The sequence below is a fragment of the Puma concolor genome, chromosome E2, assembly GCF_028749965.1.
Source record: "Puma concolor isolate L17-30 chromosome E2, mPumCon1.1.hap2, whole genome shotgun sequence".
Lineage (NCBI taxonomy): Eukaryota > Metazoa > Chordata > Mammalia > Carnivora > Felidae > Puma > Puma concolor.
Window position 1 is genome coordinate 55249709 of NC_141681.1, and position 27433 is coordinate 55277141.

Below are 27433 nucleotides of genomic sequence, written 5' to 3' on the forward strand. Positions count from 1 at the left end.
TGAATCCGTAGCCCTGCCTCCCTCTTCCTGTAGGGGGTGAGTCGCCTGGGGGTGGGTGACCGGGACACCAGGTTGGAATGGCAACCGTGATGAGGCAGCCCTGATGAGGCTGCCATCTTGGAACGGCTACTTCAGGGCCGCCAGCATGTTGCTATGGCAATTACAAGTCACAGGTGGATCAAGACCCCCGTGGAGGCGGCCCCCTCGGACTAGCTGCTGGGGAGGGGGAGTGGGGAGGCAGGCTGGCCCTGCAGTGGCAGCTACAGTGAGTTAAAGAGGAACCAAAGGCCAGATGGGGAAGGCTACTCTGGCGAGGTAGCCATGACGGACGGAATGGTGGGCACTAGGTCTCGAGGTGGCCCCGGGAGCCACACGCCGAGCCGAGCACCATGCTGAGGCAGCCATACTGGAAAAGCTACCCTGTAAGGCAGCCACGTTGGATCGGTGACGATGGCAAAACTGCTCATGACCTGGTTGTTGGTTCTTAAGTGGCTGATCTTTATTAACTTTAATAATTCATCTTTCTGGCCCTGATGTAGGGTACTTTGATCTCTGGTCCTTTGGTAACCTCAAAGCCTAGTGGAGGAATCAGAGTCCCCAGAGTTCAGAGGTCTGTGGGTCAAGTTTGGCTTCCATGGCTTGAAGCTGGGTATGAGAGAGAGAGAGTGTCTCAGAGGCCTTGACCTGCGGATGTACCGGCAGTTTGGGGTGGGTGCGTGGATGGGGGGCTCGGTGCTTATCTGGAAGGTGGGGGGAGTGGGGTGTCTCCAGAGGAAGAGACCCCCACGGGTTTCAATGCCCCCTTCTTCAAGGACGGGGGCCCTTCCCCTCCCCCTGGCCTTACAGGGAACTGGGCATCCAGCCTGGCCCACCCCAGCCCTTCAGGGCCCCGGTGTTGCGTCCCCTATTCCACCGCAGCAGGTCAAGGGGGGAGACGCTGGGGGCTGGGGTGCCCGATTAGGAAACTATGTAGCCAAGGGGCTCGTGGACCCAAGGCCCTGCAGGCCCTGCCCTGCCTTGGGAACCTGCGGTCTCTGCACCCAGATTTCATACCCTTTCAGGACTCCGGAGTCTGGGCCTTCCTGCCACCCTCAACACAGGCATCCAGGCCCCCAGGTCCCCCCTCACACTCAGGAGCCTAGGTCCCCAGCCTGTCCCTCAGACGAGTCCAAATTACCCGGCTGCCTCCTCCCTCCGACCGGAAACCCAGCCCCAGTCCCGCCCACCCCCTGCCCCTCCCCCGCACCGCCTCCCGCTCTATCAGCTCATCCTCCTCGTCGTCGTCGTCGTCGTCGTCCTCCTCCTCCTCGCCTTCCTCCAGCGTCGGGTACTCCTGCGTGAAGGGCACGGCTCCCTGGGCCGAATGGAAGCGCAGGCGGTAGAGCAGCCGCACCCACTGGCCGAACTCGCGGTCTCGGGTCTCGGGTGGGGCCCGCAGCTGCAGGTAGAAGGCGCGACCTGTGCGGAACTTGACCTTGAGTTGCCAGCGGCTTTCGTCGTGGACGAAGAGCTGGACGAACTGCAGGGGGAACAGCCTGGGAGGGAGGAAGGGGCGACCTCAGGTGCCGACCCTCCCTGGCTCACAGCCTTGCGGTCCCGGGCGCCTACAGGGTCGGGGCCGCCCACCCCAGCGCCCCCCCTCCGCCCAGAAAGAGGCCTGTTTCATTTTCTCTGCCTTTCGACTTTTATCCACCCCCAAAGCACCTTTGTGTCTCCCGCTGGTCCTTCTAACAGACAGCTGCCCTCTTGAAAGTCCCCGTTGGATGTGAGAATGACAACGGACACATAACAGGCCCATCAACCACATTCCTGACCTTCTCCCCAACCCCAACCTGCTCCCCTTCGTCTTCCCCACCTTAACTACATCTCCCATTTGCTCGGCCAGAAATCATGGAGTTGCCCCTCGCCCAACTTTCGCTCTCACATCCTCATCCAATCCTGCCACCAAATCCTGGCGGCTCCACCGTTCAAACGTATCCCCGAACCCACCGCTTCTAACTCCTTCCGCGACCAGCGGGCCCCGTCACCCGATTCTCCCGCCTGGGCCGCGCGGGCTCAGCCTTCGCCGCGCTCTGTCCCACGCGGCCGCCAGAGGGCGCCCATCAGCACCTGAGTGTCCCGTCCCTCCGGTGGCTCGGTGAAAAGGCCAAGTCCTCACCTTGACCACCAGGCCCCCCGCAGGATCTGTCGCCTCTGTTCCCTCTCTGCTCACTCCCCTCGCTCACTCAGCCCCAGCAACAGCCCTGCTCCTACCTCCCCCTGCCACCCCGTTGGCTTGGCCCCTTAATCTCTCTCATGTCTTTCTCAAAAGCATCTTCTCAGGGAGAAGATCTGTTTACAACCTGAGGCTTCTGTGTGGCCGTGTCGGCCCTTGCAGACCTCCCTATCCCCTACCCCCTCTGATACGTCCGCACAGACCTCACCCCACTGATTCTGTCTGCCTTCCGGGTAGGAGGTGAGCTTGAAGGCAGAGACGTTGGTCCCATTTTGTTCACAGCTGCTCCCCGTTCCCCCCACCCCCTGCCCCCGCCCTTCCACCAGCTCACATCCGTGGTAGGTGTTCAATGGATGCTTGTCGAGAAGGTGGATAATTTAGCCCAGGTCACACCGCGGGGATTTGAACCCAAGTCTTCTCTGTGTTCTTAACCACCACACTGGGTAGCCACACCCCCCACTCTGGCCCGGCCATGCTACCTCTAGGAACCTATCTTACAGACACCCTCACAACTGTGCGCCTGGATGCCCTCTGCAGACCACACTGGCTGTAACCCCCAGACACCAGCCGCAACATCAGTGTCCCTCAGTAGGCGGCTCGATCTGTTACTACATTCCCCAAGTAGAAGAATAACAGTTTATGTTTACAAGGTGCTCACCCTGGGCCAGGGGCTGTCCCAAGCACTTCATGGCCCTTTACTCAGCGTATCCCCTGACAGCCCTGCAAGGTGGGCTCTCCTCTTATCCCCATGTTCCAGATGGGGAAACCGAGGCACAGACAAGTAGGGCACTTGGCCAGAGCCAGTGGCGAAGAGGTGAAGCCAGGATATGAACCCAGGGAGGCAGGCATTCATTTGAGGACATTCCTTGCCATACGGTAACAGCACTAGATGCAAGTGGGGTGTAAGGGGGCAGAGCATTTACTCGTGTGTGTCCAGAAAAGGGCCTGCTGGTTGCGCTTCCGTTGACATGAAATGAATATTGATATGGGGCTGGTGGGGGAGGGCGCAGCGTGCAAGAGCGGCATGTGGCACGCACCTGCGGGTTTTTAAAGGAGGGGTGAGCACCGAGGGGTGCTTGTCAAGACTGGCCCACGACAGGTTAGAAGTGAGGGACTAGGGGCTGACTGAGTCTCGATGCTTCATTCTCAGAGCAAGCTCAGTGTTTTTATCCTGATGGTGTGTTTATTTGGGGGGGGGTGTTGAAGGAGATGATGGGGGTCCAAGCACCCCTCGGCACCATCCTAAGTTCCCCCCACTGCGGGTCATGCCTCAGCGAGCAGTGAGGTTCATTGGTGGGATGCACAGCACTGAGAAGGAGCAAGAGTATGCCCCGCGCTCCGTATGGCGTCAGCATGCTGCTTTGTGACGTGTTCTCAGCTTCTACGGGGGGGGGGGGGGGGATAAATAAAGGCTGCAGGGAGCCTCCATTTAGTGTAGGTCAGAATCTGATTCTACCACCAAGTGGGCTGCAGACTTTTTTTTAGATATCAGAATTGTAGATAAAGGACTGTGGACTCGTGTGTGTGTGTGTGTGTGTGTGTGTGTGTGTGTGTCCCCTTTCTCTCTCCCTTCCTTCCCTCCCTCCCTTTCTTTTAACTGTTGAGATGTGGTCAAAAAAGTGAAAGCCATTGACACATTGTTTCTGTAAATATACTACACGTATGGAAGAGTTTTGTTCTTGCAGCCAGAGTTGGAGGCAGGAGCCGAGGATAGGAGAAAGGTGTTATTTTGTGCTGTGTATGTTTTGTACTTCGGAGTGTGTTTGCGTTACTTTTTCAATGAAAAAAGAAAGACCTGAAGGGGTGGTGCTTAGTGTGGCACTGGAGCCCAAGAATCATGAGGTCATTGGGGCACTCGGGTGGCTCAGTCGGTTAAGTGGCCGACTCTTGATTTTGGCTCAGGTCATGATCTCACGACTTGTGAGATCGAGCTCCATGTCAGGCCTGCTTGGGATTCTCTCCCTCTCTCTTTGCCCCTCCCCTGCTTGTTCTCTGTCTCTCAGAATAAAGAAACATGAAAAGAAAAAGAATCATGAGGTCGGTAATGATGAGGAGGCCAGAGATTCCAATCCCAACCAACCCCTGACCCACTGTGGGTCTCTGAGCCTCAAAGGATAGGGCTAAGGGGCCCCATCATATTAAGAGTAGGCCAGAGATGAGATATGTGCATGGCCTAGGGGGCACCTGGCATACGGTAGGCACAACATAAACGGTTATTCTTCTGATCCTTGCCAGCGTGGGGCTGAGGGCTGTCCCTCTCTTGTCCCTCTATCTCTGATTTCCGGTCCCTGTGTATCACCCTGCCCTTGTTCTCCTGAGTGTATGGCCACCCACAGAGGACTGGCAGCCATCCAAGACGCCTCGCCCTGGGAGCCATCTGTGTGACAGGAGGTGCTGCAGGGGGCCCAGGATGCCCAGAGCTGGGGAAGGCGGAGGTCCAGTCTGGGATGGGGACAGTCACCCAAAGAGCTGCAGGCGTCCGTTATCCTTGGCAGGGCCGGCCAGCAGCAACAGGTCTGGGAGTTCCAGGGCTGGACTGGAGGCTGCCACCCCCATGGTGACCTTGTTGGCGACTTCTCCTAACCGGGTCACCTGGGGCCAGGGGTTAGAGGTTAGAAGCCAGATAGATGGAAGGTAGGATTGGTGGGGTTAAGGGTCATGAACCAAGTCTATTAAACACCAAGTCCGGGGTCAGATATCCCGGGGTCAGAGGTCAGAGTCATCCGGGTGTTAAGTCAGGGAAACTGAACCAAGGGAATCAGAGGCCAGGGTTCATAAAGAAGCTAAAGGTCTAGAGGTCTGGGGGGTGGGGTTGGTCCGGAATTCCAGGAGATAAATGTTATGGGAGCGTGGTCGGAAGTAGGCAGAGCAGGGGCTCCTGAAGTCAGGAGGTCAGGCCTCAAGCCCAGGCTCGGTGTCAGGGGTTCTGGGGCTCCACACCTGCACAAAGTTGCTCTCAAAGATGGGGAAGTCTCGCAGCTGATCGAACTCGCCGCTCAGGAGGTGGCGCTGCAGCCGTCCGGGCCGGCCCGTGGGAAAGGCTGGAACCAGGGGGCATTCTAGATGGGCGAAGTTCGGGGGTCTAGTCCAGGAGGCTGGGCCTGGGCCCCCCATCTGGTAGGGCCCAGGGAAGCCGCGCTCTGAGGGTAGGGGAATCGGGGCTATCAGTCTGCGCGTCGCCGGCCCCCTCCCTCACGGGGTTCCCTCACCTGGTCCAACCCTGCCAGGCCCGGCTCCGCCTCTCACCTGTCATCCCACCTGCTCCACCCGGGGCCGGGTTAGTCTGGTGCCCCCGCATCATCGCAACGCCCCGCCCCATGAGGAGAGGGAAGGCAGGTGCCTGCGGAGAAAACGGACCGGTGGGGCCGCGGACTCTATCACGTCACAACGCGGCGGACCCGGCTTGAACTCACCAAAGAGACGCCCGTTTGTGACGTCACTCTAGGGGGGCGGTGCCTAGAGACCGGGGAGGTGCCTAGGTCTGGGCTTGGCTGCAGCCACTCTGTAACGTCAGACGCCCGTGGCGGGCGCTAGTGCGCAGGCGCAAGGAACTGGCGCAGGCGCATGGGAGGCGTGCTCTGAGGCGCCGGGCTCACTCCCCCCCTGGCCTGGTGGGAAGGGGTGAAAATGGCGGCGGCCGGCGCTGTGGCTACTCGGCTGCTCCTGCTCCTGCTGATGGCGGCAGCAGCCCCCAGCCGCGCGCGGGGCAGCGGCTGCCGGTCCGGGACCGCTCTGCGGGGGGTGAGTGCTCATTAACTCTGACGGGGAGCGGGGCTGACGGAAATCCTGGCTCTCGGGTGTTTACATCGGGTAAGGTGGGAACGAGGCATTGCAGGGCCAGGAGAGAGGAAGAGGTGAAAGTGAGAGCATAGTTAGGAAGGCTCTAGCTCGTGAACATACACGAGTGGGCGGGCCTCGGATGGACTCTTGGTGCCTGGACTTTGGGTGGCTTGAAAACGAGGCTGCGCCGTTGGGGCCAGAACCTCAAGTTAACGCTCAACAACACTAGGGATCCGCAGTCTTAAATATGCAGGAGGAGGTGTGGCTCGGGTGGAATCTTGGCGAATCAGACATAGGGGCGGCTAAAACGAAACCGTTAGAAGGGCTCTGGAGTGATTGGACAGGAGTTCTGTTCCTGAATATGCATAAGAAGGGCGGGATCTTGAGTTCCAGGATTAAAATCTGGACGCGGGTTTGCGAAGGTGTGAGGGCTGCGTAGGTGCAAGGGCCTAAGGTGGGGGATGCGAGGTAGGAGACATTTGAACTTAGAGGACTGGATGGCGTGGAATTTTTTTTTTTTTTAAGTTTATTTATTTCGAAAGAGAGAGACAACGAGCACGGGAGGTGCAGAGAGAGGAGACAGAAGATCTGAAGCGAGCTATCAGCGCCAGCCGGATGTGGGGCTGGAACTCACAAACCAGGAGATCGGGACCCGAGCTGAAGCCCCAGGGCTTAATCCCCTGAGCCAGCCAGGCACCCCCCCAGAGGGCGTGGTCTCTTGTATGTACTTGATAAGGGTCGGAATTCCGGAGGCATGGTGGCTATTGTGGCTGTTAAAGGCAAAAAAGGGGCCACTTGAATATTAGGTTGGGAAGGAAGCGCAGGTATCCTTTAACTCATGAATGTTTATGATGCTAGGTGTGAAAGTGACCTGGAAATAGTTGCCTTAGAAGCAAGGTTACGCTTGTTTGCAGGCTCTAGTTTTCTGGGGACAGTCCAGATCATGAATTTTCATGAAAGGGGCGGTTCCCGGTGGAATCGTGGACAAGTGTCAATGTTTGGAAAAGAGTATGAAAATAAGGTTCCTTCCTCAGCCTGCATCTGTCCCGGGGTCCGTGGTCTTGCCCTGCTGAGGGCTCTGATTGTCCTCACCGGGGGACCTTTCTCTCACCTGCAGGCGGGGGCAGAAGGTCGAGAGGGTGAGGGCTGTGGCACCGTGGGGCTGCTGCTGGAGCACTCGTTTGAGATCGGTGAGTCTAGCAACGTTCCTGGTCTCGGCACTTACCTGGTGCCCGGTGAAGTCAACAACGTGGGTCTGGTGCCACCCAGTGTGAGACATGCCATCCATTTACTGCCGGCTTTGCCCCTAGGAGTGTGTTTGGGTTATTCTGGGGGAGGTTGGGGCAGGGAGGGCACGAGAGAGTAAGAACTCTACCTTTGGATACTCCCTCACCTGTAAAATAAATCCTAGTTTCAGAAAGGCCAGTGCAGCGGTAATAACCTCAGAGCAGACTTTTCAGACCAGTCACCTTGTGCCCTGCATTCGTGGCTAGATGTTCTGCATGTATTCACTCCAAAGTGCTCTCAGCAGTCATGCAACGTGGCGGGTGTTAGGGATAGCCCCGTTTTCCAGAAGGGGAAACTGAGGTTCAAAGGGGCATCGCATAAGGTCCTTTTGTAAGTGAATGGCAGAGCCAGGACCTGCTCTACAGCCCAGCTTAAACTACTGGGATTCAGGCATTCAGATTCCCAGAGCACAGATGTCAGTGTGGCCCGGAGGTCTGAAGTCCCAAACTCTGGAACACTTGTTTGAAACACTGAAGCTGGGACCCTCTGCACTCCTCCTGACTCGGTCCCTGGCATCTGTCCGGAAAAGCCCCACGGATTCCGACATGGCCTAATGGTTGGAAGCCCCTCTATTTTATAGTGAGAGAACTGAGGCTCAGAGAGATCAGGTGACTGCCCGGCAAGGCAGAGGCAGGGCTTAGGAGCTGTTGTGTTCAGACGTCTGCTGTGGACTGCCCTGTGAGATAGGAGAGCAGGACTTGGTGGGGGGTGTCCCCACGTTGCAGGTGGGAAGATGGGGGCGGGGCGCTCAGGAGGGAGCGCTGGTCACTGCGAGGATTGAAGGTTGAAGCGGTCGCTAAGCCCTGACTCCCCACAGATGACAGTGCCCACTTTCGGAAGCGGGGCTCACTACTCTGGAACCAGCAGGATGGCACTTTGTCCCTGTCACAGCGGCAGCTCAATGAGGAGGAGCGGGGCCGGCTCCGGGTGAGGAGGGAACCTGGGGCTCTGCTGGGATACGGGGGACGTGTGCCTTGGAGCACGAGACACGTGCTGCAGGGCCTCTGCCCGGACCATTCCTTGTACCCAGTACATCCTCTTCCCCCAAGTTTAATATAGTTAGCTCCTCTCGCCTTTCCAGATTCAACCAAGACGCTTTGCAGTCAGCTGGGAGGAGATTTGCTTGGGAGGAGAAAGAGATTCCTGTAAGAACCGAAGGTTAACGCAAGAATGTGATTTCTGCCGTAGCCTGCTCCATGGCCTCCTCGAGGGCCGGGCTCCTTCCAGACCTGGCTCAGTCCTCCCTAGAGATGGGGCAGGGAGGTGCAGCAGGCCAGAGAAAGAGAAGAGGGTGGGGGTGGGGGGGCAGAGGGAACAGCCGTCTTTTAGGGAAAGCTCACAAAAGCTGCCACGGTCCGCTTCCATTCTGTCCCTTTGGCCAGGTGCAGTTGCAAGGGAGGCTGGGGACGGCAGGTTTCATTCTGGGCAGGCACGTGCCCTCCCTGTGGGAGATGGTGCACCGCCGCCAGCCTTCCTGTATGGCGCCCACGTGATTCTTTGTCGCAGCTGCCTCCCAAGAGACTTTCTTGCTCGTGCGGTTGGGGAGTCCACATAAGGGGTGGGCCAAGGTGCAGCTGGATCCAGGTGTGGGAAGAGTGTCCTTGGGACTCACTCCATCAGTGGGCTGGGCTCTACTCCCCTTGACGTGGTTTCTCCCGCAGGTGGAGCGCCCAGTGGCTCCTGGCCTCACCCACCAGCAGGGCCACCCCACTGGGACGAGTCCTGGGTCAGGGATCGGGGAGTGCTGGCTGAGCGAGACTGGGGAAGGGTCCCCCGGGCCCAATGGCAGTCCAGGCCTGGCTGGGGCCAGGCGCTGTCCCTCTCACTGCCACCCTCCTCTGCCCTGCAGGATGTGGCGGCCTTGAATGGCTTGTACCGTGTCCGGGTCCCTCAGCGCCCTGGGGCCCCTGATGGCCCAGAAGCCGGTGGCTACGTCTCCTCCTTTGTCCCCGCGGTGAGTCAGTGATGAGGACCATCCTCGCTCCTCCCACTTGCCCCAGCCTGGCTCCCACCATTTGTTGCCCCAGCATTTATGGACAGGGAAGACTCAGGCCTGGCCTTGCTCTCAAGGGTCTCCTGGGCTGGAGGGGGACAGTCCAGGTGGTGGGCGCTTTGATGGGGCAGCACAGGGCCCAATAGGGAAGTTGTCACGCTTGGGCTTGTGCCCGAGGGTGGAGGGAACCACGAAGGGTTTCGAAAGATCTTTCTGGGCCCCGTGAGAGGGGCTGGAGGCTCGGGGGTCTTGGCGCTGGCAAGGTCTGGTGGCGACCCTCCCCTCCCTGCCCCCCCTAGTGCTCCCTGGTGGAGTCCCACCTGTCGGACCAGCTGACGCTGCACGTGGATGTGGCTGGCAACGTGGTGGGTGTGTCGGTGGTGACACACCCCGGGGGCTGCAGGGGCCACGAAGTAGAAGATGTGGATCTGGAGCTGTTTAACACTTCTGTGCAGCTACAGCCACCAGCCACCGCCCCAGGGTGAGGACGGCAGGGTGTGGGTGCCCCAGGGTGTGGTGCCCCAGGGTACAGTTGCTCCAGGATGTGGGTGCCCCAGTGTGCGAGTGGTCCAGGGTCCCGGTGCTCTAGGATATGGTGCTCCAGGATGTGGGTGCCCCACAGTGTGGGTACCCCAGGGTGCGGGTGCTCCAGGGTGTGGGTGCTCCAGGATGTGGTGCCCCAGGGGGCGGGTGCTCCAGGGTGCGGGTGCTCCAGGGTGTGGGTGCCCCATGGTGTGGGTACCCCCGGGGTGCGGGTGCTCCAGTATGTGGTGCCCCAGGGTGTGGGTGCTCCAGGGTGCGGGTGCTCCAGGATGTGGTGCTCCAGGGTGCGGGTGCTCCAGGGTGTGGGTGCCCCACAGTGTGGGTGCCCCACGGTATGGGTACCCCAGGGTGCGGGTGCCCCAGGGTGTGGGTGCTCCAGGATGTGGTGCCCCAGGGTGCGGGTGCTCCAGGGTGCGGGTGCTCCAGGGTGTGGGTGCCCCACGGTGTGGGTACCCCAGGGTGCGGGTGCTCCAGGGTGCGGGTGCTCCAGGATGTGGTGCCCCAGGGTGTGGGTGCCCCAGGGTGTGGGTGCGCAGGGTACTGGTGCAGGGCACGGCATGGACAGCATTGTCTCCGTCCTGCCGCCTTTGCTGCTGGTGTCCTTGTTGGCTGAGCCCAGCCCCTTACCCTGTCTCCTCCTTGGCCCGCCCCTAGTCCTGAGACAGCTGCCTTCATTGAGCGCCTGGAGATGGAACAGGCCCAGAAGGCCAAGAACCCCCAGGAACAGAAGTCCTTTTTCGCCAAATATGTGAGTGGAGCTCTGCCTGCCCCTCTCCCTCCCATCCTGAGTCCCCCTCTGCCCTTCTCTCCCCTGTGGCCCTTGGCCTGTTCCTCATTCTCCAGGCCTCCTGTGCGCGGGGCTTGCTTGTCGCCTCTGGGCATGTCCCCCTGGCACCTGGGCTGAGCCCAAGGCCCGGACGGACCAGGTGAGGACCGTGGAGCCGTGCGCCCTGCCTCTGCCTGTGTCTGCTCGAGGCAGCGGTCACGGGACATCGGTCTCCGCAGATGGGCCGGCCCAGAGCCCGGCAGTGCTGGGAAGCAGGGATGGCCCCTCAAGCTGGGGGCAGGTGCGGTGCTGGTCTTGAGCAGAGAGAGGCCCGTCTGCAGGAAGCGCAGTGCAGGGGGCTGTGGCCAGGCCGGGGTCTGTTCTGGGAGGAGCCTGGGACGAGGCCTGAGCCGGGCTGGTGTTAACAGGGTGGGAGGCAGGGATTTCAGTGGAACGGGAAGATTTGGAAAAGAGAAGGTGGGTGCTGGGACGCCAGCGGCTTTGCGAAGGGGCACTTCGGGGAGGCGGGGCTATGGGTGTTGGTGTGCAGGAGGCTGGTCTGGAGCTGGAGAGGGACCCGGCTTGTGCTGCCGGGCTGGGGCGGGTGGGAGGAACTGGGGGCACCGAGGGCGAAGGCTCGTCCCACAAGGCCATGGCGGGGGACGGCGGAGGCCACTGTGGGTGGGGATGCCAAGCCCTACTGCCCTGAATGGGGTGCCGGTGGGGGGGCTTCCGTTAGTTTGCCAGCAGCTCCTGACCTCAGGGCAGCCTGACAGCTGAACTGCGGGGAAACTGAGGCACAGAGAGGCCGAGGGCCCGCTGCCCCAGCTCTGCTCTCCCCAGTGGCCACGGGACCCCATGGCCACCCCTAGCCCTGACCTGTACCCCCTCCCTCCCCAGTGGCACCTCATCCTCGGGGGGGCCGTGTTGCTCACAGCCCTGCGTCCTGCCGCCCCGGGGCCCACGCCGCCGCCGCAGGAGGCCTGAGTGAGGACTGAGCCCCCTCCCGCCTCCGCCCTCCCTGCACCCCACCTGCCCTCCCCCAACCTGTAGTGATGTAGGGGACCTGGGCCCCCTTCCCTCACGTGGCCTCCCCTCACGCCGGCGCCCCCACCTTCCCTGCCCTGGGGGAACGCTGCTCATATTCAATTCTCTTGTTTCTGTGTCTCTGTCTGTCTGTCTGTCATCCTTTCTGGCCCACAGTGGATGTACATCATTCCCGTCGTCCTGTTCCTCATGATGTCAGGAGCGCCAGACGCCGGGGGCCAGGGAGGGGGCGGCGGCGGGGGTGGTGGTGGGGGCAGTGGCCGCTGAGGGGCCTGTCAGCACCCTGGTCCTCTGTCATCCAGGCAACTCCCTTCTTGCCCAGAGTGCCCGTGTCCTTGGTTGTCTGAAGAAGGATTTGCCAGCCCATCCCGTGTCCGTCCCGTGAGGATGGGAGGACGTCCCCTCCCCAGGAGTCCTTTCCCTCTGGTCCTTGCTGTTTCTGCGGCTGGACGCTACCTTCTGGTGCACTCCGCCTTCCCCTGTGGCCCCTCTGCAGCCGCAAAGGCTTCCCGTGCCCACAGCGTGGAGCTTGAGCTTCTGGGCCAGCTCTGACCTTGTGTTTGTCCCCCCGTTTCCGCCCCGAGCCTCACAGTTTGGGAACATGCCGAGTTCTCTCCAGCCTCTGTGCCTTTGTTCGTAGTCTTCTCGTCCTGCCTGTCCCAGGCCGGGCTAGATGGTCCCCCTAACTTGTCTGACACTGGATTGGGCCATGTGCTTCCCACCTGTCCGCCCTGAGGGGCCTGGCGCAGAGCAGGTGTGGGCTGGCCAGGGGTCCCCCTCCCCACACCCCCCCCCCCCCCAGGCTCCGTTCCTCCCAGCAGCCCCACCTTGGGATCCTTCCCCGGCCTTTATCTGCCCATGGCCCTGAGCAGTTTAGGCTGCTTTGTCAGGATGCCAGGCCTTCGGAAGCTTTGGGGCATGAAGAAATTATGTTAGAAGTGAAAACAAAACTAATACTTAGTGGAGTCGAGGGCCGGATGATGTAAATAGAACCCGTTTCCCTGTCCGGAATGTCTTCCCTGTCTGCGCACTGGGAGGCCACTGCCTGGCTTTGCTATTGATCACCCCCTCCCTTTGTCTATTTAAAAACATTCAAAAGTATATTGAAATACATCAGAGTAAAAAACAACTCAGCAGCCGAATGCAACCGTCGATTTGGTTCCAAGGAAATCCCAGTGCCCAGGCTTTACTGAATTTCCGCCGTTCACTGTACGTTATTATTCAGAAACACACACGAATGGCTCGCGGGGCCGCCGTAATGGCTGTGCAACGCTCCACGGTGTCGTATGGCTGTTGATTAAACTGTTCCCCAAATGTTCCACATGTAGCTTCCTGCTCAGTGTGGTTAATAAATAGCAGTGTTATCCAGGCCCTCTTTGGTGAGTTTGAATTCTTTTCCCGGGGACTCAGAACTAAAAGTGGAATCTCTACGGCAGATCCGAGACACTTTTATGAAAAGGGGACGCACTCGTGTGGCTCTACTGGCGAAACGACATAAAAGGGGTGTGGTGGGCGGTTGTTCCCCCCAAATGCTCTTTTTAAAAAAGATTTTTTTTAAATGTTTATTTATGTTTGAGAGAGAGCAGGGGTAGGGGCAGAGAGAGATGTTTATTTAAAAACACTAAAAAAATGTCTGACGACAGAGAGCCCAATGTGGGGTTCAGACTCACAAGCCACGAGGTCATGGCCTGAGCTGAGGTCTGACGCTTAACCGACTGAGCTACCCAGGTGCCCCTTTTGTGGCTTTTAATATATAAAAAAAAATTTTTTAATGTACGTTTATTTTTGAGAGAGAGAGCATGAGTGGGGGAAGGGCAGAGAGAGAGAGGGAGACACAGAATCCAAAGCAGGCTCTGGGCTCTGAGCTGTCAGCACAGAGCCCAATGTGGGGCTCGAACTCACAAACCGTGAGATCATGACCTGAGCCAAAGTCGGCGCTTAACCGATGGAACCACCCAGGCGCCCTTGTGGCTTTTAATACATAGGGCAGTGTCCCTGAGTTATTCTAACTTGGCATTTCTTTCTCCACCAGCATGTGCCAGCATGTCTCATGTTTCTCCGGTCTATGTTTCATGTGACCTCTAAGATTGCCCTGGTAGTGTTGACTGGTGCTTTCTTGGACAGGGTTCAGACTCCGAGTTCTTAACCCTTTGTCTCATTTGCAGGTGCATTCTTGCCCCAGGCATTTGTTGGACCATTTTGTAATTTATTTTTGAGAGAGAGACAGGGTACGAGCAGGAGCAGGGCAGAGAGAGAAGGAGACACAGAGTCTGAAGCAGGCTGCAGGCTCTGAGCTGTCAGCACACAGCCAGACGCGGGACTCGAACTTGTGAACCGTGAGATAATGCCTGAGCCGAAGTCGGATGCTTAGCCGACCGAGCCACTCAGGCGCCCCCCATTTTGTAACTTTTTAGTGGATTGAGATTGAGATCTTCATCAATCTGATTACTTTCTTTTTCTCTAGGGGTTTTTTGATCACTCTGGAGCCAGCAGAGTTAATCTGTGGTATATTCCAGTCAACGTCTGAGCTAGTTTAGGCTCCTTGGGGTTCTGTCCACATTAAACTTTCCTAATTCTTGCTTGTCCCCGGAGAGTTCATTTACTGTTTCATTTTATCAGGGTACCCGGGATAGAGCCCAGAACTCAAAACAGGATCCAAAGCAAAGGGCCTTGCGCTCACCCCAGCCTGGTACCCATTCCCCTTCCTGGGGGGCCGCCCGCATTTTTGGTCTCCTGTGCACTGCTTTGGAGATACTCTCTATGTAACCACACAAATGTGTATGTAAATCGTCTTACAAAAAGTGCGTTGCCCTAGTTTTTTCCTCCCCTTGAAACCAGAGAGGTTTCCATCTTGGATGCAGAGTGCATGGCTGGCTTGGGGTTGAATTCATTGGCCCCTTGTGGATGGACCTTTGGGTGGTTTCACGCAGCACTCCAGGAACCCCCACGTGCCTGCCTCATTTTGGGCACACGCACGCGTGTCAGCAGGACACGCTCCCAGGTGGGGACTCGCCGGGGGCGGTCTCAGCCACCTCCTCCCTGTCACACTGGAGCTCTTCTTGCTGACTGTCCTCAAGCCCACCTCCAGTTCAGACCGCCTTCCTGGTCTCCACACCCAGAGTGTCCTCTCGGGGGCCTCTGAGAGTCACTGCCACCTGTCTGCCCCCAGTCAGAGCTCCTCCAGGAATCCGTACGCCGGCGTGCGGTGCCGCCACCTACCTGACCTCACAGACCAGAGCGCTGCTGTGCCCTCCTCTGCTGTTCCTCCCTGCCTCACCCCTTCTCTGTCCCCATGGCCCCAGCCCTGGCCGCCTCCTCCCTGGCCTCATGAGGGGATTTCTGACACCAGGGCTGTCCTCGCTTCTCCCCTGCTCTTAGCCTCTCCGTGGCTCCCCAGCACCCTCGGGACAAAGTCCCAGGGCCTCTGCCTTGCCTTTGAGGCCCAGTAGCTTTTGTTCTATTCCTCCTTTTCAGCCTCATTGATGAGCACCCCCCCCCAGCCCTAACAGGTGAGTCCCTCAAATACCACCGGCCAGGCCGGAGGCACCCTCCACCCCCTCATAGCCTCAACCCCATTCTGTCCTCCCCCTCTCTCTCTGCCCCTGAGGAGCCCACTCTCTCCCTCCTCTGGCCTCCTGTCCTCTGGTCTGAGATGGGAGAGCACCTGCCAGGTAAGTGCTCAATAGAGGGGTTGCCTCCCTCCTGGGTTTCCTGCCTCGCCCTCTGGATGCCCCTCTTTGCCCCCCAAGATGTTACCTGCTCCCTGGCGTGTAGGAAACCCCTTTCCCACTCCAGGGTTTCATATTGTCATTTAGATACACTTAGGACAGAGTTGTAGGACAGGCACTCTTGAAATCTGTAAGGCTGGGGCGCCTGGGTGGCTCAGTCTGTTAAGCATCTGACTTTGGCTCAGGTCACGATCTTGCTGGGTGTGGATTCGAGCCCCACGTTGGGCCCTGTGCTGACAGCTCAGAGCCTGGAGCCTGCTTCGGATTCTGTGCCTCCCTCTCTTTCTGCCCCTCCCCCCGCTGGCGCTCTGTCTCTCTCAAAAATAAATAAAAACATTAAAAAGATAGAAATAAAATCTATAAGGCTAATAATGTAAGTATTTTAAAGACTCTCCTATGGCAAATTATGCCTTGTAGCAGGGACTTTGGGAAACAGTTCTGTAGCCTCCATTATTTAACCCAGTAGTGACTCTACAGTGAGCATCGGGGCCACTTACTGGGGCCTCTCTAGCTGTCAGTCATTCTCCTTTGCTGGCACCCACCTTCCATCTCAGCAGGACACAATGGTGTCCTTACAGGGGAAAACTCAACGTGGCCCAATTCCTAGAAACAGGCCGCCAAGCAGCTTTCCTTTGTTTTTCCGGGAAGAGTCATGCTTGTATTTCTTTCCATGGCAACGCGGAAAGAACCCACCCGTGGAATGACTTGAAAACGTGAAGGGTGGAGGTTTCAGTTGAAAACCAAAGAGCTTGCTGGGTATGATGTTTACATATTGACCAGGAATAAAAATTTTCACATTTTTACAGAATTTTGCAAATTTCCCGTCTCCCCTCCCCCCACCAACAGCTCTCCTCCCACCCACCCCTCCCCCCAAGCATTCCAGTCCCTGCAGGGTTTTTTTGTTTTTGTGTTTTTCGCGGCCGTTCACGGTGCCTAATCCAGCCGGGTTGCAGTTCCGTCCTTTATCAGTAGGCGGCGATAAAAGGTTTCGCGCCTCCGGAGAATACCTCCCAGGCCCATAGGATACTCCGCCGGATACTCTGGGGAGGTCAGGCCCACATGGCCCCTCTCCACGAAGAGAAGTGCCCTGCGGGGGTGCTGTTGGCCCTTTGGGAAGGCCGGGGTCCCCACGAAGCCTCTGTCCTAGCAGATGCTGATCTTCGGGAACGCCGGTGCCTGTGTTCTCATCCGTGAAATGGGAGTCGGGTGAGGTCTGCCCACGCTCCATGTCGCCTGAGGAAGAGAAGACTGTGGGGGGTTGGGGAGGGGAACGGGGCAGAAAGGAGGCAGCCTCCTTCCCACCATGCTCACCAAGCCCACCAGGGATCAGCAGAGTGGGGAAGGAGCAGGGTGGCCCAGCCAGTCCCTGCCCTGCCACTTACATGCTGTGGTCTCCAGGCAACTCACTCCCGGTCTCTGGTCAGCTCCTCGTTTCCTCCTTCCTGGGCCAGGGGCAGGCCTCCTTCCTCCGGGCAGTGTCCAGGGTCCAGGACAGACAGAAAAGAGAGAGAAAAAGGGTGTCACACGTGCCCTTGCACCTCGCGGGGCCGCAGGCTTCGCAGCCCTGCTTCGGGCTGTGCAGCCTCTTGCCACCAACGCGGCACAGATCCCCAGGTGGATGTCCGCCCAAGACTTCAGGCAGGGAGACGGGAGAGGAGCTCAGGGCCCCTGCGGGGGCCTGGGCGTGGAGGGGCCTCCCGGGAGACAAGGCTCAGAGGAAAGGAGGCCAGTGCGAGGGGAGAAGTCTGGGAGGGGAGAGAGAGATTCAGAGAGGAGAGAGAGGAAAGAGGGAGAGAGATTGAAGGGGTGGGGAGAGAAGGGATGGAAGCCAGCAGGAGAGGGGAGCCAGGAGGAAAGAAGGGAAGAGAAAGCGCAGGGGGAAACACACGAAATGAGCAGGGGTACGAGGAAGGGAGACCGAGAAGACAGGCTGGGGGGAGGCCCTGAGAGAGAGGCGGGGAGGGGAGACGGTGGCGGGGAGAACGACGTCTGGGGAAGGAGAAGGAGGCAGAGAGGTGAAGGGAGAGAGTCGGAAGTGGAAGGGAACGCACGGGAGAAGACGGGCGGGGGCAGAAGACGGTCCGGGAGAGCAGGGGAGGGTGCGGGGCGGAGGAGCGAACCGGGAGCCGCGAGGCCAGACGGGGTAAGAAGGCAGAGACGCAGGGCGGGGAGAGCGGAAGGGGACGGAGCGAGAGCTCGGCCAGGGCCGCGACGAGAAGGCCAAGGCGGAGCAGGACAGGGAGGAGAGCAGGCAGAGGAAGGGGGGAGAGCGGACGGGAACTAGAGACAAGAACAAGGGGGACCCGAGTGTGGAGAGCGAGCGAGCGAGCGAGCGAGCAGGCGGGATAGAGCGGGGCGGGGGAGGAGAGAGGCCGAGAAAGGAGGGGTGTGAGCGAGGGGCGGGGAGTGCCAGGCGCGCGTGGAGCCCGGAGGGGGTGGGGAGGTGAGAGAGGAGGGAGTGGAAGAAAAAGGATGGGGAGGAGGGAGCACAAAGCCGCGCTGAGAAGAGTGAGGGGGGGCAGTGAGGGGCGGCTGGGGAGCGAGAGGGGGAGGGGAAGGGATGGGGGAGGGAGGGAGAGGGGGTCGGAACCACTGGCGGGGGAGGGCCCCCCCCCCCCCCCGCAGGGGCCGGGCGCGCACGCGCACAGGTAGACGCGCGCGGACGCAGAGGCACAGGCGCGCGCACACAGACAGGCGCGTGCGCGCGCACGGGCCGGCCCTGACAGGCGCGTGCGCGCGCGCAGACTGGCAGCGGCAGGCACGCGCACGCCCAGAAGCCGGGGCCGGGGTCCGGCGGGGCGGGGTGGGGTGGGGGCCCGGCCCAGGCGAGGCGACCGGAGACCGAGGTCACACCCCGCTGCGGAGACGCCTCTCCGTCCTCGCCGCCCGGCCGCCACGCCGCGGGCGCTTCTGTCACGGAAGAAGTGTCACAGGAGACGAAGAAGTGACAGCCGGGAACACCGACAGCCCGGAGCCCACGGCGTGCGGAAGGAGCCGGGTGATGAAGGGGGCCGAAGGAACGACAGAGCCGGAGCCAGAGAAGAGGCAAGGGAGGCTGTGTCGCCTCCCGAGAGACGGGGCCCTTCCGGGTCGCCGGCAGTGTCCCCCCGGCCCCGGGGCGCGCGAGGAGCTGGAGACGGGCGGGCTGGCGGTCCCGGGACGTGACCTGACTGTCGCGAAATGGGACACCCAAACCACGGGGCTGTCTGTTCGGGGGCAGGAGACGGGTGTCACCAGCTCGTGGGGGCGCCCGGCCAGGGGCCTCCCCCCGCTGTCGGAGGCGGCAGGGCGCCGGGGGCGCGGCCGGGGACCTGGGGGGAGGGGCAGATGTGGGGCCGAGAGACCGACGGGCGGGACGGGATGAGGGAGACCCTCGGGGACGACACCAGGCGGAGAAATGGAGAAGGAAAATGTTGGGGGGAGGGCGTGGGGGGGGTAGACACGCAAGGGCGGGAGGACCCGGGCGGGGGAGGGGAGGGAGACGGAGCAGAAAGAGGAGTAAAAAGTCCTTAAAAAGAAGGTACAGTGAAAAGCCGAGCGGGAGTGTGGACAGAAAGGGGCGGGGGGGAATAGGAGACCCCATGGAGGGACGGTGGGGGGACAGAATCGGCGTGTGAGAGAGGGCCCGAGGCCGGGAGACGGGGAGCGGAGCAGGGACTGGCAGGTGGAAAGCGGGAGAGTGCTCCCCGAGCACAACCCGAAGAACGGGAGGTTGGCGTGAGAGGCAGATACGAGGGAAAGAAGCTGGAAGCGAAGGAGACAGGAGTAGAGGAAGAGGAGAGGCGCGCAGAGAAGCGGAGGGAAGTGGGGGGGGGGGGGAACCTGCCACACGGGGCCCCCAGAGCGGCCCCTCCTGTCCTGGGCGCTGCTGTGTGGATGCCACCTCCGCCCCCGTCGCCACCGCCTGGAGGGCAAAGGGAGGGGGTAGACGAGGGGGCGGAGTGAAGCGCGGCGGGGAGGAGGGTCTGGGGTGGGCTTGAAGTGCCGAGGGAAGGAGAGAAGCTTCCGGAGAGGGTGAGAGCCGCGGGGCAGGGAGCCAGACGGGGTGGGGTTGGGTGGGGGAGAGTGAAGAAGGACAGGAGCTTGGGTTCAGAATTGGGGGAGGGGTGTGTGTGACGTAAAGAGTAACTCTGAGGAGCACGATGAGGGGAATGAATAAAGAAAACCTGCGTGGGGGTGTGGGGGGAGGCCCAGCTGGGGACTGAAAGGAGAGGGGGAGGGAGAGGAGGAGGGGGGAGGGAGAGGAAGAGGAGGAGAGGGAGGAGGGGAAAGGGGGAGAGGGGGAGGGAGAGGAGGAGGGGGGAGGGGACAGGGAGGAGGTGGGGGAAAGAGGAGGAGAGGGAGGAGGGGGGAGGAGGAGGAAGACGGGGAGGGAGGAGGGGAAGGGGATAGGGAGGAGGGAGAGGAGGAGGGGGAAGGAGGAGGAAGAGGAGGAGAGGGAGGAGGGGGAAGGAGAGGGGGAGGAGGGAGAGGAGGAGGGGGAAGGAGGAGGAAGAGGAGGAGAGGGAGGAGGGGAAGGGGATAGGGAGGAGGGAGAGGAGGAGGGGAAGGGGACAGGGAGGAGGCGGGGGAAAGAGGAGGAGAGGGAGGAGGGGGGAGGAGAGGGGGAGGAGGGGGAGAGGGAGGAGGGGAAGGGGATAGGGAGGAGGGAGAGGAGGAGGGGGAAGGAGGAGGAAGAGGAGGAGAGGGAGGAGGGGGAAGGAGAGGGGGAGGAGGGGGAGAGGGAGGAGGGGAAGGGGATAGGGAGGAGGGAGAGGAGGAGGGGGAAGGAGGAGGAAGAGGAGGAGAGGGAGGAGGGGGAAGGAGAGGGGGAGGAGGGGGAGAGGGAGGAGGGGAAGGGGATAGGGAGGAGGGAGAGGAGGAGGGGGAAGGAGACAAGGAGGAGGAGGGGGAAGGAGGAGGAAGAGGAGGAGAGGGAGGAGGGGGAAGGAGAGGGGGAGAGGGAGGAGGGGGGAGGAGGAGGAAGAGGGGGAGGGAGGAGGGGAAGGGGATAGGGAGGAGGGAGAGGAGGAGGGGGAAGGAGGAGGAAGAGGAGGAGAGGGAGGAGGGGAAGGGGATAGGGAGGAGGGAGAGGAGGAGGGGAAGGGGACAGGGAGGAGGCGGGGGAAAGAGGAGGAGAGGGAGGAGGGGGGAGGAGGGGGAGAGGGAGGAGGGGAAGGGGATAGGGAGGAGGGAGAGGAGGGGGAGAGGGAGGAGGGGAAAGGGGGAGAGGGAGGAGGGAGAGGAGGAGGAGGAAGGGGACAGGGAGGAGGCGGGGGAAAGAGGAGGAGAGGGAGGAGGGGGGAGGAGGAGGAAGAGGGGGGAGGGAGGAGGGGAAGGGGATAGGGAGGAGGGAGAGGAGGAGGGGAAGGGGATAGGGAGGAGGGAGAGGAGGAGGGGGAAGGGGACAGGGAGGAGGAGGGGGAAAGAGGAGGAGAGGGAGGAGGGGGGAGGAGGAGGAAGAGGGGGGAGGGAGGAGGGGGAAGGAGAGGGGGAGGAGGAGGAGAAGCCAGACACCATCAAGTCGGTGTGAGCAGAAGCAACTAGAAGGTAGTGTGGGGAGGAGAGCGGGTCAGAGATGATGCAGAGACCAAGTGGGTGGGGACAGGGGAACAGGTGAGGAAAAAGATGAAGAAGGAGACTTACTGAGACAGGGAATCGGAGACAGAGACTGTGTCTCTGAGAGAGAGAACGCCTGAGATGGTCTGAGAGACGGAGTGAGAGAGACGGAGTGAGAGAGAGCGTCAGAAAAAGTCTGCGAGTCAGACAGAGAGAGAGAGGGTCGGAGAGAGAAGAGAGTCTGAGGGAGGCAGGGAGAGAGACGGAGGGTCTGAGAGAGTCAGAGACAGTCTGAGAGACAAAGTCAGAGAGAGTCTGAAAGGGAGACTGAGAGACAAGGTCTGAGAGAGAGACAGAGAGAGTCTGAGAGACACCAAGTCACAGAGAGTCTGAAAGGGAGACTCTGAGAGAGACAAAGTCTGAGAGACACAGAGAGAGAGAGAGAAGAGAGTCTGAGAGAGAATCTGAATGAGAGAGAGACAGTGTGAGAGAGTCAGAGAGACACCAAGTCATAGAGAGTCTGAGAGAGACAGACTGTGAGAGAGACAAGGTCTGAGAGTCTAAGAGACAGTCTGAGAGACAGAGAGAGACAGAGAGAGACAGAGAGAATCAGACAAGAGTTTGAGGGCGAACATAAAAGAGTCTGAGAGAAAGTCTGAGAGAGAGAATCTGAGGGAGATAGTCTGAGAGAGTCTAAAAGAGAGACTGAGAGACACAGAGAGACAGAGAGAAGAGAGTCTGAGGGAGGCAGGGAGACAGACGGAGGGTCTGAGAGAGTCAGAGACAGTCTGAGAGGAAGTCAGAATCTGAGGGAGACAGTCTGAGAGAGTCTGAAAGGGAGACTGAGAGACAAGGTCTGAGAGAGAGACAGAGAGAGTCTGAGAGAGAATCTGAATGAGAGAGAGACAGTGTGAGAGAGACAGAGAGAAAGAGACAGAGTCAGAGAGTCTGAGAGAGAGAGAATCTGAGAGGGTCTGAGAGACAAGGTCTGAGAGAGACACAGAGACGGTCCGAGAGACACCGAGTCATAGAGAGTCTGAAAGAGAGACTCTGAGAGAGACAAAGTCAGAGAGAGAGACAGAGAGGGACGGAGAGAGTCTCAGAGAGACAGAGACGGTGTGAGAGACAAAGTCATGGAGAGTCTGAAAGAGAGACTGAGAGAGACATGGTTTGAGAGAGTCTAAGAGACAGTCTGAGAGAGACAGAGACGGTCCGAGAGACGCCGAGTCATAGAGAGTCGGAGAGAGAGACACTCTGCGAGAGACGGGGTCTGAGAGGGTCGGAGGGACGGAGCCGAGAGTCAGACAGAGACAGAGTCAGGAAGGGTCGAAGACGGAGGGAGGGAGACAGAGTCAGAGAGTCTAAGAGTCTGAGAGAGACACAGTCTGAAAGAGAGAGAGAGAGAGACAGAGAGAGAGAGAGAGTTTCGGCCAGAGAGTCAGGGACGGTGAAAGAGAGAGAAAGAGAGGGACTGAGACAGAGACCGGCTCAGAGAGAGATTCTGCGAGACGACGGAGTCCGAGAGACACAGAGAGGGTCAGCGAGACCGGCTCAGAGAGAGACTCAAGCAGAATCTGACAGAGTCGGAGAGCGAAAGCCACACAGAGAGTCCGACAGAGGCGAGAGAGTGAGACGGGGTGAGAGAGCCGCGTGGCAGCCGGTCAGGGGTCCGACCGAGGCGGACTGGAGGGCGGGGGTGGGGCGGACACTGGAGCGAGCAGGGGGGGAGAGGGAGGGAGGAAGGCCCCCTTCCCCTTCCGATATTTTTCTATCGGTGTGGCCATCCATCAGCTGGGGGGGGGGAGGTAGTGAGGCGCCTCCTGCCGTGGGCACCCGCTGCCTCCCTGGTCCCCTTCTAGCACTTTCTCGCTTACTGTCTCTCTCAGCCTTCATTCAGTCCCCTTGTCGCTCCCCGACTCCACAGAGTGGCCGTCACCCCGTCACCCACATCCGCTCTTTTCTCTAATGAAGGAAGCAAACTGGAGCCCGGATTGGCTGTCACCGAGGCTGCGAGGGGCCCGACGGCCTGCGCTTCTGCAGTGGTGGTGACAGACACCCCCCCCCCCCCCCGGAGGACCCCGACCCCGAGATCCCTTCTGCCTGGAAATGCCGAGCTCCCGCTACTGAGAAGGAAGAACAAGAGAAAGGAAGCCAGCGGAGGGCAAGGGCGGGAGGGGGCAGGGCGGGACAGAAGGCGGAAGGAGCCGGGTCAGTGTGTGTGAGTGACCCGGCACACAGCTGGTGCTCCATCGGTGCCCCTTCCCTGTCCCGTCGCCGGCAGCACTGAGAGCGGGAAGGAAGCGAAGAGGCAGCAGAGGGGAAGGGGGGGAAGGAGGCAGTGAGGAGGGGAGGCTGTGCTTGTAAAGAGCCTGGCACACAGTAGGTGCTCGAAATGCCCACTCCCGTCTCCAGGAGAGAGGAAGCAAGTCAGAAAGAAGGGGAAGAGACCACCATAGCAGAAAAACGGGGGGGAAAGACAGCCTAAGGAGAGAGAGAGTCATTGGTGGCAATTGCTGGGCACACAGTAGGTGCTTATTAAGTGATAGTTCTTTTCCCAGGAGAAAGAAGACAGGGAAGCGTAGGCTCCAGCAGAGAGAATAAACAGGAGAAGTTGTGAGGGAAGGAGACGGTGTATGTACAACAGCGGGCACACAGTAGGCACTTAATAACTGCCCGTTGCCCTCCTTGGTAATGAGCACACAAGCAGCCAGGAGGAGGGAAGGAAGCAGAGAGGAAGACGGACGGAAGAACAGAGGCAGTGAAGCAAGCCATGGCAGTGTATGCGTAGGAGCGGCACACAGCAGGTGCTTAATTCATGCCTACCTCCTTCCCCGGGAGAGAGCAGACAGAGCAGAGAGGAGGGGGACGAGCTAGAGCAGAGAAGGAGCCCAGGAGAAGCGAGTGCGTAGGTTAGGCTGTGGGTACCCAAGAGGCACTCCGTAAATGCACCTTGTCTTCCTAGGGGCAGAGAGAGAACAAGAGGAAAAGGAAGACGCAGGCACGGGCGAAGGGAAAGGAAGGTTGGCTGAGGTCGAGGGCAGAGGAGGCCGTGAGGGCGGCGGACCGGAAGGAAGGAAGGAAGGAAGGGACCTCAAGAACTGGCAGAGGAGAGGAGGCACAGGCAGAGGTAGTGCAGGCAAATCATGGGGCACACAGGAGGTGCTCAGTAAATGCTCCTTCTCTTTCCCAAAAGAGGGCCCAGGGAAGGGAGAAGCCTGGCCGAGCGAGAGGGACAGGGAAAAAGAGGCAAGAGGAGATGAGATGGAACGTTGATTGCCTGGCATACAGTTGGTGCTCCCTAGTTGCTTGTCTTCCCCAAGGAAGAGCTGATGGAGCGGAAAGAAGGAGAAGTCAGAAATGAAGGAACAGGGAGAATGGAGGGGGGAGGAGAGTGTACGGAGATTGTCTGGCATACAACAGGTGCTCAGTAAGTGCCCGTTCCTTCTCTGGCAGAGAGCAGAAAGCAGCAGAAACCACAGGTCGGTGAAATAGCAGGGTGAGAGGACAGCGGAGGAAGCACAGGCGATTGTTTGGCATGCCATAGGTGCTCGGTAAATGTGTGTTCTTTGCCTTGGAAGAGAGCAGAGAGCCCAGAAGGATGCGGAGGGGACAGAGGAGAGACGGGGGGGGGGGGGGGGGGGGGGAAGGGGGTGAAGAAGGTGTGGGGGAAGGGAGGGAAGATGTGTAAACTACCCAGCACACAGTAAGTGCTCAATATGTGTCCATTCCCTCCCCCGGGAGGGAGGGAGCCGAAGGTCAGCAAGGAGAGAGGGAAGAACGGAATCAGGGGAGGAGAAAAGTGTAGTTGAGAGAGGAGACAGAGTTTGTAGATTTCCCAGCACACAGTAGGTGCCCCACAAATGCGCATTTTCAGACGGATCGGGAAGAAGTGCAGGGAATGGGGCGGGCGGGCGGAAGGGACAGCAGAGCCAAGAGTATCAGGTGAGAGGCGGTGTGTGTGGAACTTGCCTGACAAACACTAGGGATTTAAAAATGCCCGTTTCCTCCAGGAATGGGAGCCGGACGCTGGACGCTCCGGAAGAACAGGCGGAGGGTCCAGGGGAAGGGGACAGGAGGGTGCCGGGGAGGCCAGGAGGCGTCTCACGTCCTTACGGCTCCGCTCGTGCCCTGGAAACGCTTGTCCCCTTCCCTGGCAAAGCAGAAAGCAGGCTGGGAGGCCAGAGGGAGGAGGATGGGGGAGAAGGGGGAGTCTGAGGGTGGAGGCCCCTCCCCTGGGACCCAGCCCACCGTCCAGCTGCCCGACTGGAGCGGGGTCGGGGACAGGGGCGCATTGTCCCGGGCCCGACAGGGCCTGGGGGTGGGCTGCTCAGCTGTGTCAGGGGGGCGGGGCGCTGCCCGGTCTCCGTTTCCGGGTCTCTGAGTCCCTCTGTGTCTCCGCGTCTCCCCACCTCACTGTGTGTGTCTCTGGGCGTCTCTGCCGTCCCACAGTCTGTCCCACCTCTGAGCCTCTGGCCCCCTGTTTTGGTCTCTGTTTCACTGACCCCGGGTGTCCCTCTGCACCGTCTTTGTCTCTCTCTGTCCCCAGCCTCTCGGTCGGTCTCTCAGCCTCAGTTTCTTGCTGTCTCTGGGAGGGAGGCCCGCCGGGATCGGGTCGGAGGAGTGAGGAAGGAATGGAGGAGGCCAGGGGAGCGAGAGAGTGAGGACAGAACGGCTTTATTGAGCAGAAACCGCAGCAGAGGGCCTGGCGGCCTCCGACGGGGAGCTGGAGGGGGGAGGGGGCAGGAGACGACAGGGTCGGGAGGGGAGAGGTGGAGAGAGACAGAGAACGAGAGACTGAGGCCCAGAGACGTGGGGGAGGGACGGAGAGACGGGCCAAGGGGAGACGTCGGTGGGAGGGAGAGTCAGATGGAGGGAGGCGGGGAGGGAGAGGAAAAGACGAGGAAGAGAGAGACACAGACGCGAAGATGAGGGAGAAGAGCGACGGGGACGAGGGGCCAAGATTTAGAAAGGGGAGGGGGAGCCACGGAGAGTGAGAAGGACAGAGCTGGGAAGGAACCGAAGACGGAGGGAGAAGGAAGGAAGGAGCGGGGCAGGGGGGAGAGGAGGAGAGAGGCGGACCGACAGACGGAGGGAAGCGGAGAGAGAGGGAGGGAGACGGGGACAGAGAGAGAGAGAGAGAGAGGGCCCAGCCGCTGGGCAGACCGCGGGGAAGTCGAGGAAGGCGCGTGGTCCCTCACCTGGCGTCAGCGGCGGCCGTCCCCCAGGCCCATCTGGGCAATTTAAGGGGCGCCCTGGGGGCGGGACCACTCCCCGCCACCGCCTTATCTGGTCAGCCCCGGGCTCCCAGAGCTAAATCGGGCCTCAGCTGTCAGCACCGGGGGGCGCGGGACAGCTGTCACCCCACCCTGCACCTGCCGCGTGACTGCGGCCCCCCTTCCCGGAACGAGGCGGGGCGGAGAGGCCCCCGCGGGTCTGCGTGGTGCGCCCCCAACGGGCGGCCTAGGACTCCGGGGAGCCCCTCACCACCGGGAGCTCTGGGACCCGCCTGGCCGGGCGCCCCGGGGCAAGGGACAGCCTGAGCCAGGCCTTGTTCCCGGGAGAAGTGGCGGCCTCGAAGGTGAGGGCTAGTGAGGGTGCAGGGCGCATGCTGCGTGGTGAGGGGCAGACAGGAAGCACCGAATCGCTGCGCAGGCCCGGGAGGGGGGCTGAGAGCAGGAGGGGAGGGGAGGGGAGGGGAGGGAGGGGAGGGAGGGCCCGACCCCCGCCCCTCCCCAGGTCCCAGCCGGTGCTGCGGCTCCTCACTCGGACCATATTAGGCCACAGCGGAGAAGGCACCTGGGGAGGTCACTCAGGCCCAAGAATAGAAACACTCAGGGAGTCCCGCCAGGCTGTCTGGGACCCGCACGGGACAGGCGACAGGCACAGAGGGCAGGAGGGGGCCCGAGACGGCGCAGGGAGATGAAGGCTGATAGAGACACAGAAACATCCGAAAAGAGAGACCAAGAGAGGGACACCGAGGGAGGGAGGGAGGCGTCGAGACCCGGGTGTGGGACAGTGAGCAAGCTGAAGAGGCACAGAGGGGGCAGGGTGGTGTGGGCGCCGCCCCCGAAGGTGGGGTGACCCGGGACCCCAGCCGTTTCTCTCTCATGTGCTGCTTGACTTTTCGCTTTACAAGTTGCCCTTTGACCTCCGGGAGTCTTGGGAACCAGAGGCGCCAAGCCCAAGTCCCACATGTCAGGCTGGCTTTACGAGGGCGTCCCGCTGTGTCCGCACCCCGCCTTCTTTCGGGTGTCAGGGCTTAGCTTGTGTCCTTGGGAGAACTTGCTGTCCGTCCGGGTGGACCCAGCCTGAGGCCTGGTCAGGGACACACACCCTGCGTCTCCCTGCCCATGGCCTCCCTGTGCCTCTGGGTCCCCCATTTCTGGCCACCCCTAAAAGAGGACCCCACCTTTGCCCAGGCCCCGCTCTACCTGCTTCCCTCCCTGGGCTCACACACACTCACGCCTCCCGGGACAGACCCCCGAAGCCATCTCCTGAGCCCCTGACCCAGGTCTCCCTCTCCCGATGTCACCTGG

The 27433-nt window shown here is 60.5% G+C and overlaps 3 protein-coding genes across 5 annotated transcripts; 1 reads left to right on the forward strand and 2 right to left on the reverse strand.

The window, feature by feature from the left end:
• Window positions 1–474: 474 nt before the first annotated feature.
• Window positions 475–5652, reverse strand: GARIN5A (golgi associated RAB2 interactor 5A). Of its 2 annotated transcripts, none has more exons than XM_086690525.1 (5): window positions 5462–5652; window positions 5156–5355; window positions 4677–4807; window positions 1247–1535; window positions 475–645 (listed from the first exon to the last, which is right to left on the reverse strand). In XM_086690525.1, the coding sequence occupies exons 1-5, from the start codon at window positions 5532–5534 to the stop codon at window positions 589–591; spliced, it is 750 nt and encodes a 249-aa protein (XP_086546651.1). In that variant the 5' UTR covers window positions 5535–5652; the 3' UTR covers window positions 475–588. The 2 variants fall into 2 exon arrangements, with proteins under 2 accessions (XP_086546651.1, XP_086546652.1); XM_086690526.1 differs by having other exon boundaries at window positions 5156–5274; window positions 5462–5651.
• Window positions 5653–5765: 113 nt separating this feature from the next.
• Window positions 5766–13002, forward strand: EMC10 (ER membrane protein complex subunit 10). Of its 2 annotated transcripts, XM_086690524.1 has the most exons (8): window positions 5766–5956; window positions 7113–7185; window positions 8100–8209; window positions 9132–9236; window positions 9575–9756; window positions 10473–10566; window positions 11485–11571; window positions 11788–11875. In XM_086690524.1, the coding sequence occupies exons 1-7, from the start codon at window positions 5843–5845 to the stop codon at window positions 11569–11571; spliced, it is 765 nt and encodes a 254-aa protein (XP_086546650.1). In that variant the 5' UTR covers window positions 5766–5842; the 3' UTR covers window positions 11788–11875. The 2 variants fall into 2 exon arrangements, with proteins under 2 accessions (XP_086546650.1, XP_086546649.1); XM_086690523.1 differs by lacking the exon at window positions 11485–11571 and having other exon boundaries at window positions 11788–13002.
• A 3220-nt stretch (window positions 13003–16222) lies between these two features.
• LOC147573755 (uncharacterized) lies at window positions 16223–26504 on the reverse strand. Its single transcript, XM_086688659.1, has 5 exons — window positions 26382–26504; window positions 19182–19263; window positions 18526–18670; window positions 16742–18269; window positions 16223–16592 (listed from the first exon to the last, which is right to left on the reverse strand). The coding sequence occupies exons 1-4, from the start codon at window positions 26502–26504 to the stop codon at window positions 16994–16996; spliced, it is 1626 nt and encodes a 541-aa protein (XP_086544785.1). The 3' UTR covers window positions 16223–16592; window positions 16742–16993.
• Window positions 26505–27433: the final 929 nt, after the last annotated feature.

Excerpts from the sequence above, each read along its gene's own strand:
- LOC147573755 (XM_086688659.1), bottom strand. The coding sequence starts at position 26,504 with ATGCGCCCTGCACCCTCACTAGCCCTCACCTTCGAGGCCGCCACTTCT. Across the intron at positions 18,671-19,181 it reads CTGGGGGCCCCGTGTGGCAG|GTCCCCGGCCGCGCCCCCGG; the intron begins GTTCCCCCCCCC and ends CCCTCCCCCCAG. Across the intron at positions 18,270-18,525 it reads TCCCATTTCGCGACAGTCAG|AAGCGCCCGCGGCGTGGCGG; the intron begins GTCACGTCCCGG and ends CTTCCGTGACAG.
- GARIN5A (XM_086690525.1), bottom strand. The coding sequence starts at position 5,534 with ATGGGGCGGGGCGTTGCGATGATGCGGGGGCACCAGACTAACCCGGCC. Across the intron at positions 4,808-5,155 it reads TTGAGAGCAACTTTGTGCAG|GTGACCCGGTTAGGAGAAGT; the intron begins GTGTGGAGCCCC and ends CCCTGGCCCCAG. Across the intron at positions 646-1,246 it reads AGCTGATAGAGCGGGAGGCG|CTTCAAGCCATGGAAGCCAA; the intron begins GTGCGGGGGAGG and ends TCTCATACCCAG.
- EMC10 (XM_086690523.1), top strand. The coding sequence starts at position 5,843 with ATGGCGGCGGCCGGCGCTGTGGCTACTCGGCTGCTCCTGCTCCTGCTG. Across the intron at positions 7,186-8,099 it reads GGAGCACTCGTTTGAGATCG|ATGACAGTGCCCACTTTCGG; the intron begins GTGAGTCTAGCA and ends GACTCCCCACAG. Across the intron at positions 9,757-10,472 it reads CCACCAGCCACCGCCCCAGG|TCCTGAGACAGCTGCCTTCA; the intron begins GTGAGGACGGCA and ends GCCCGCCCCTAG.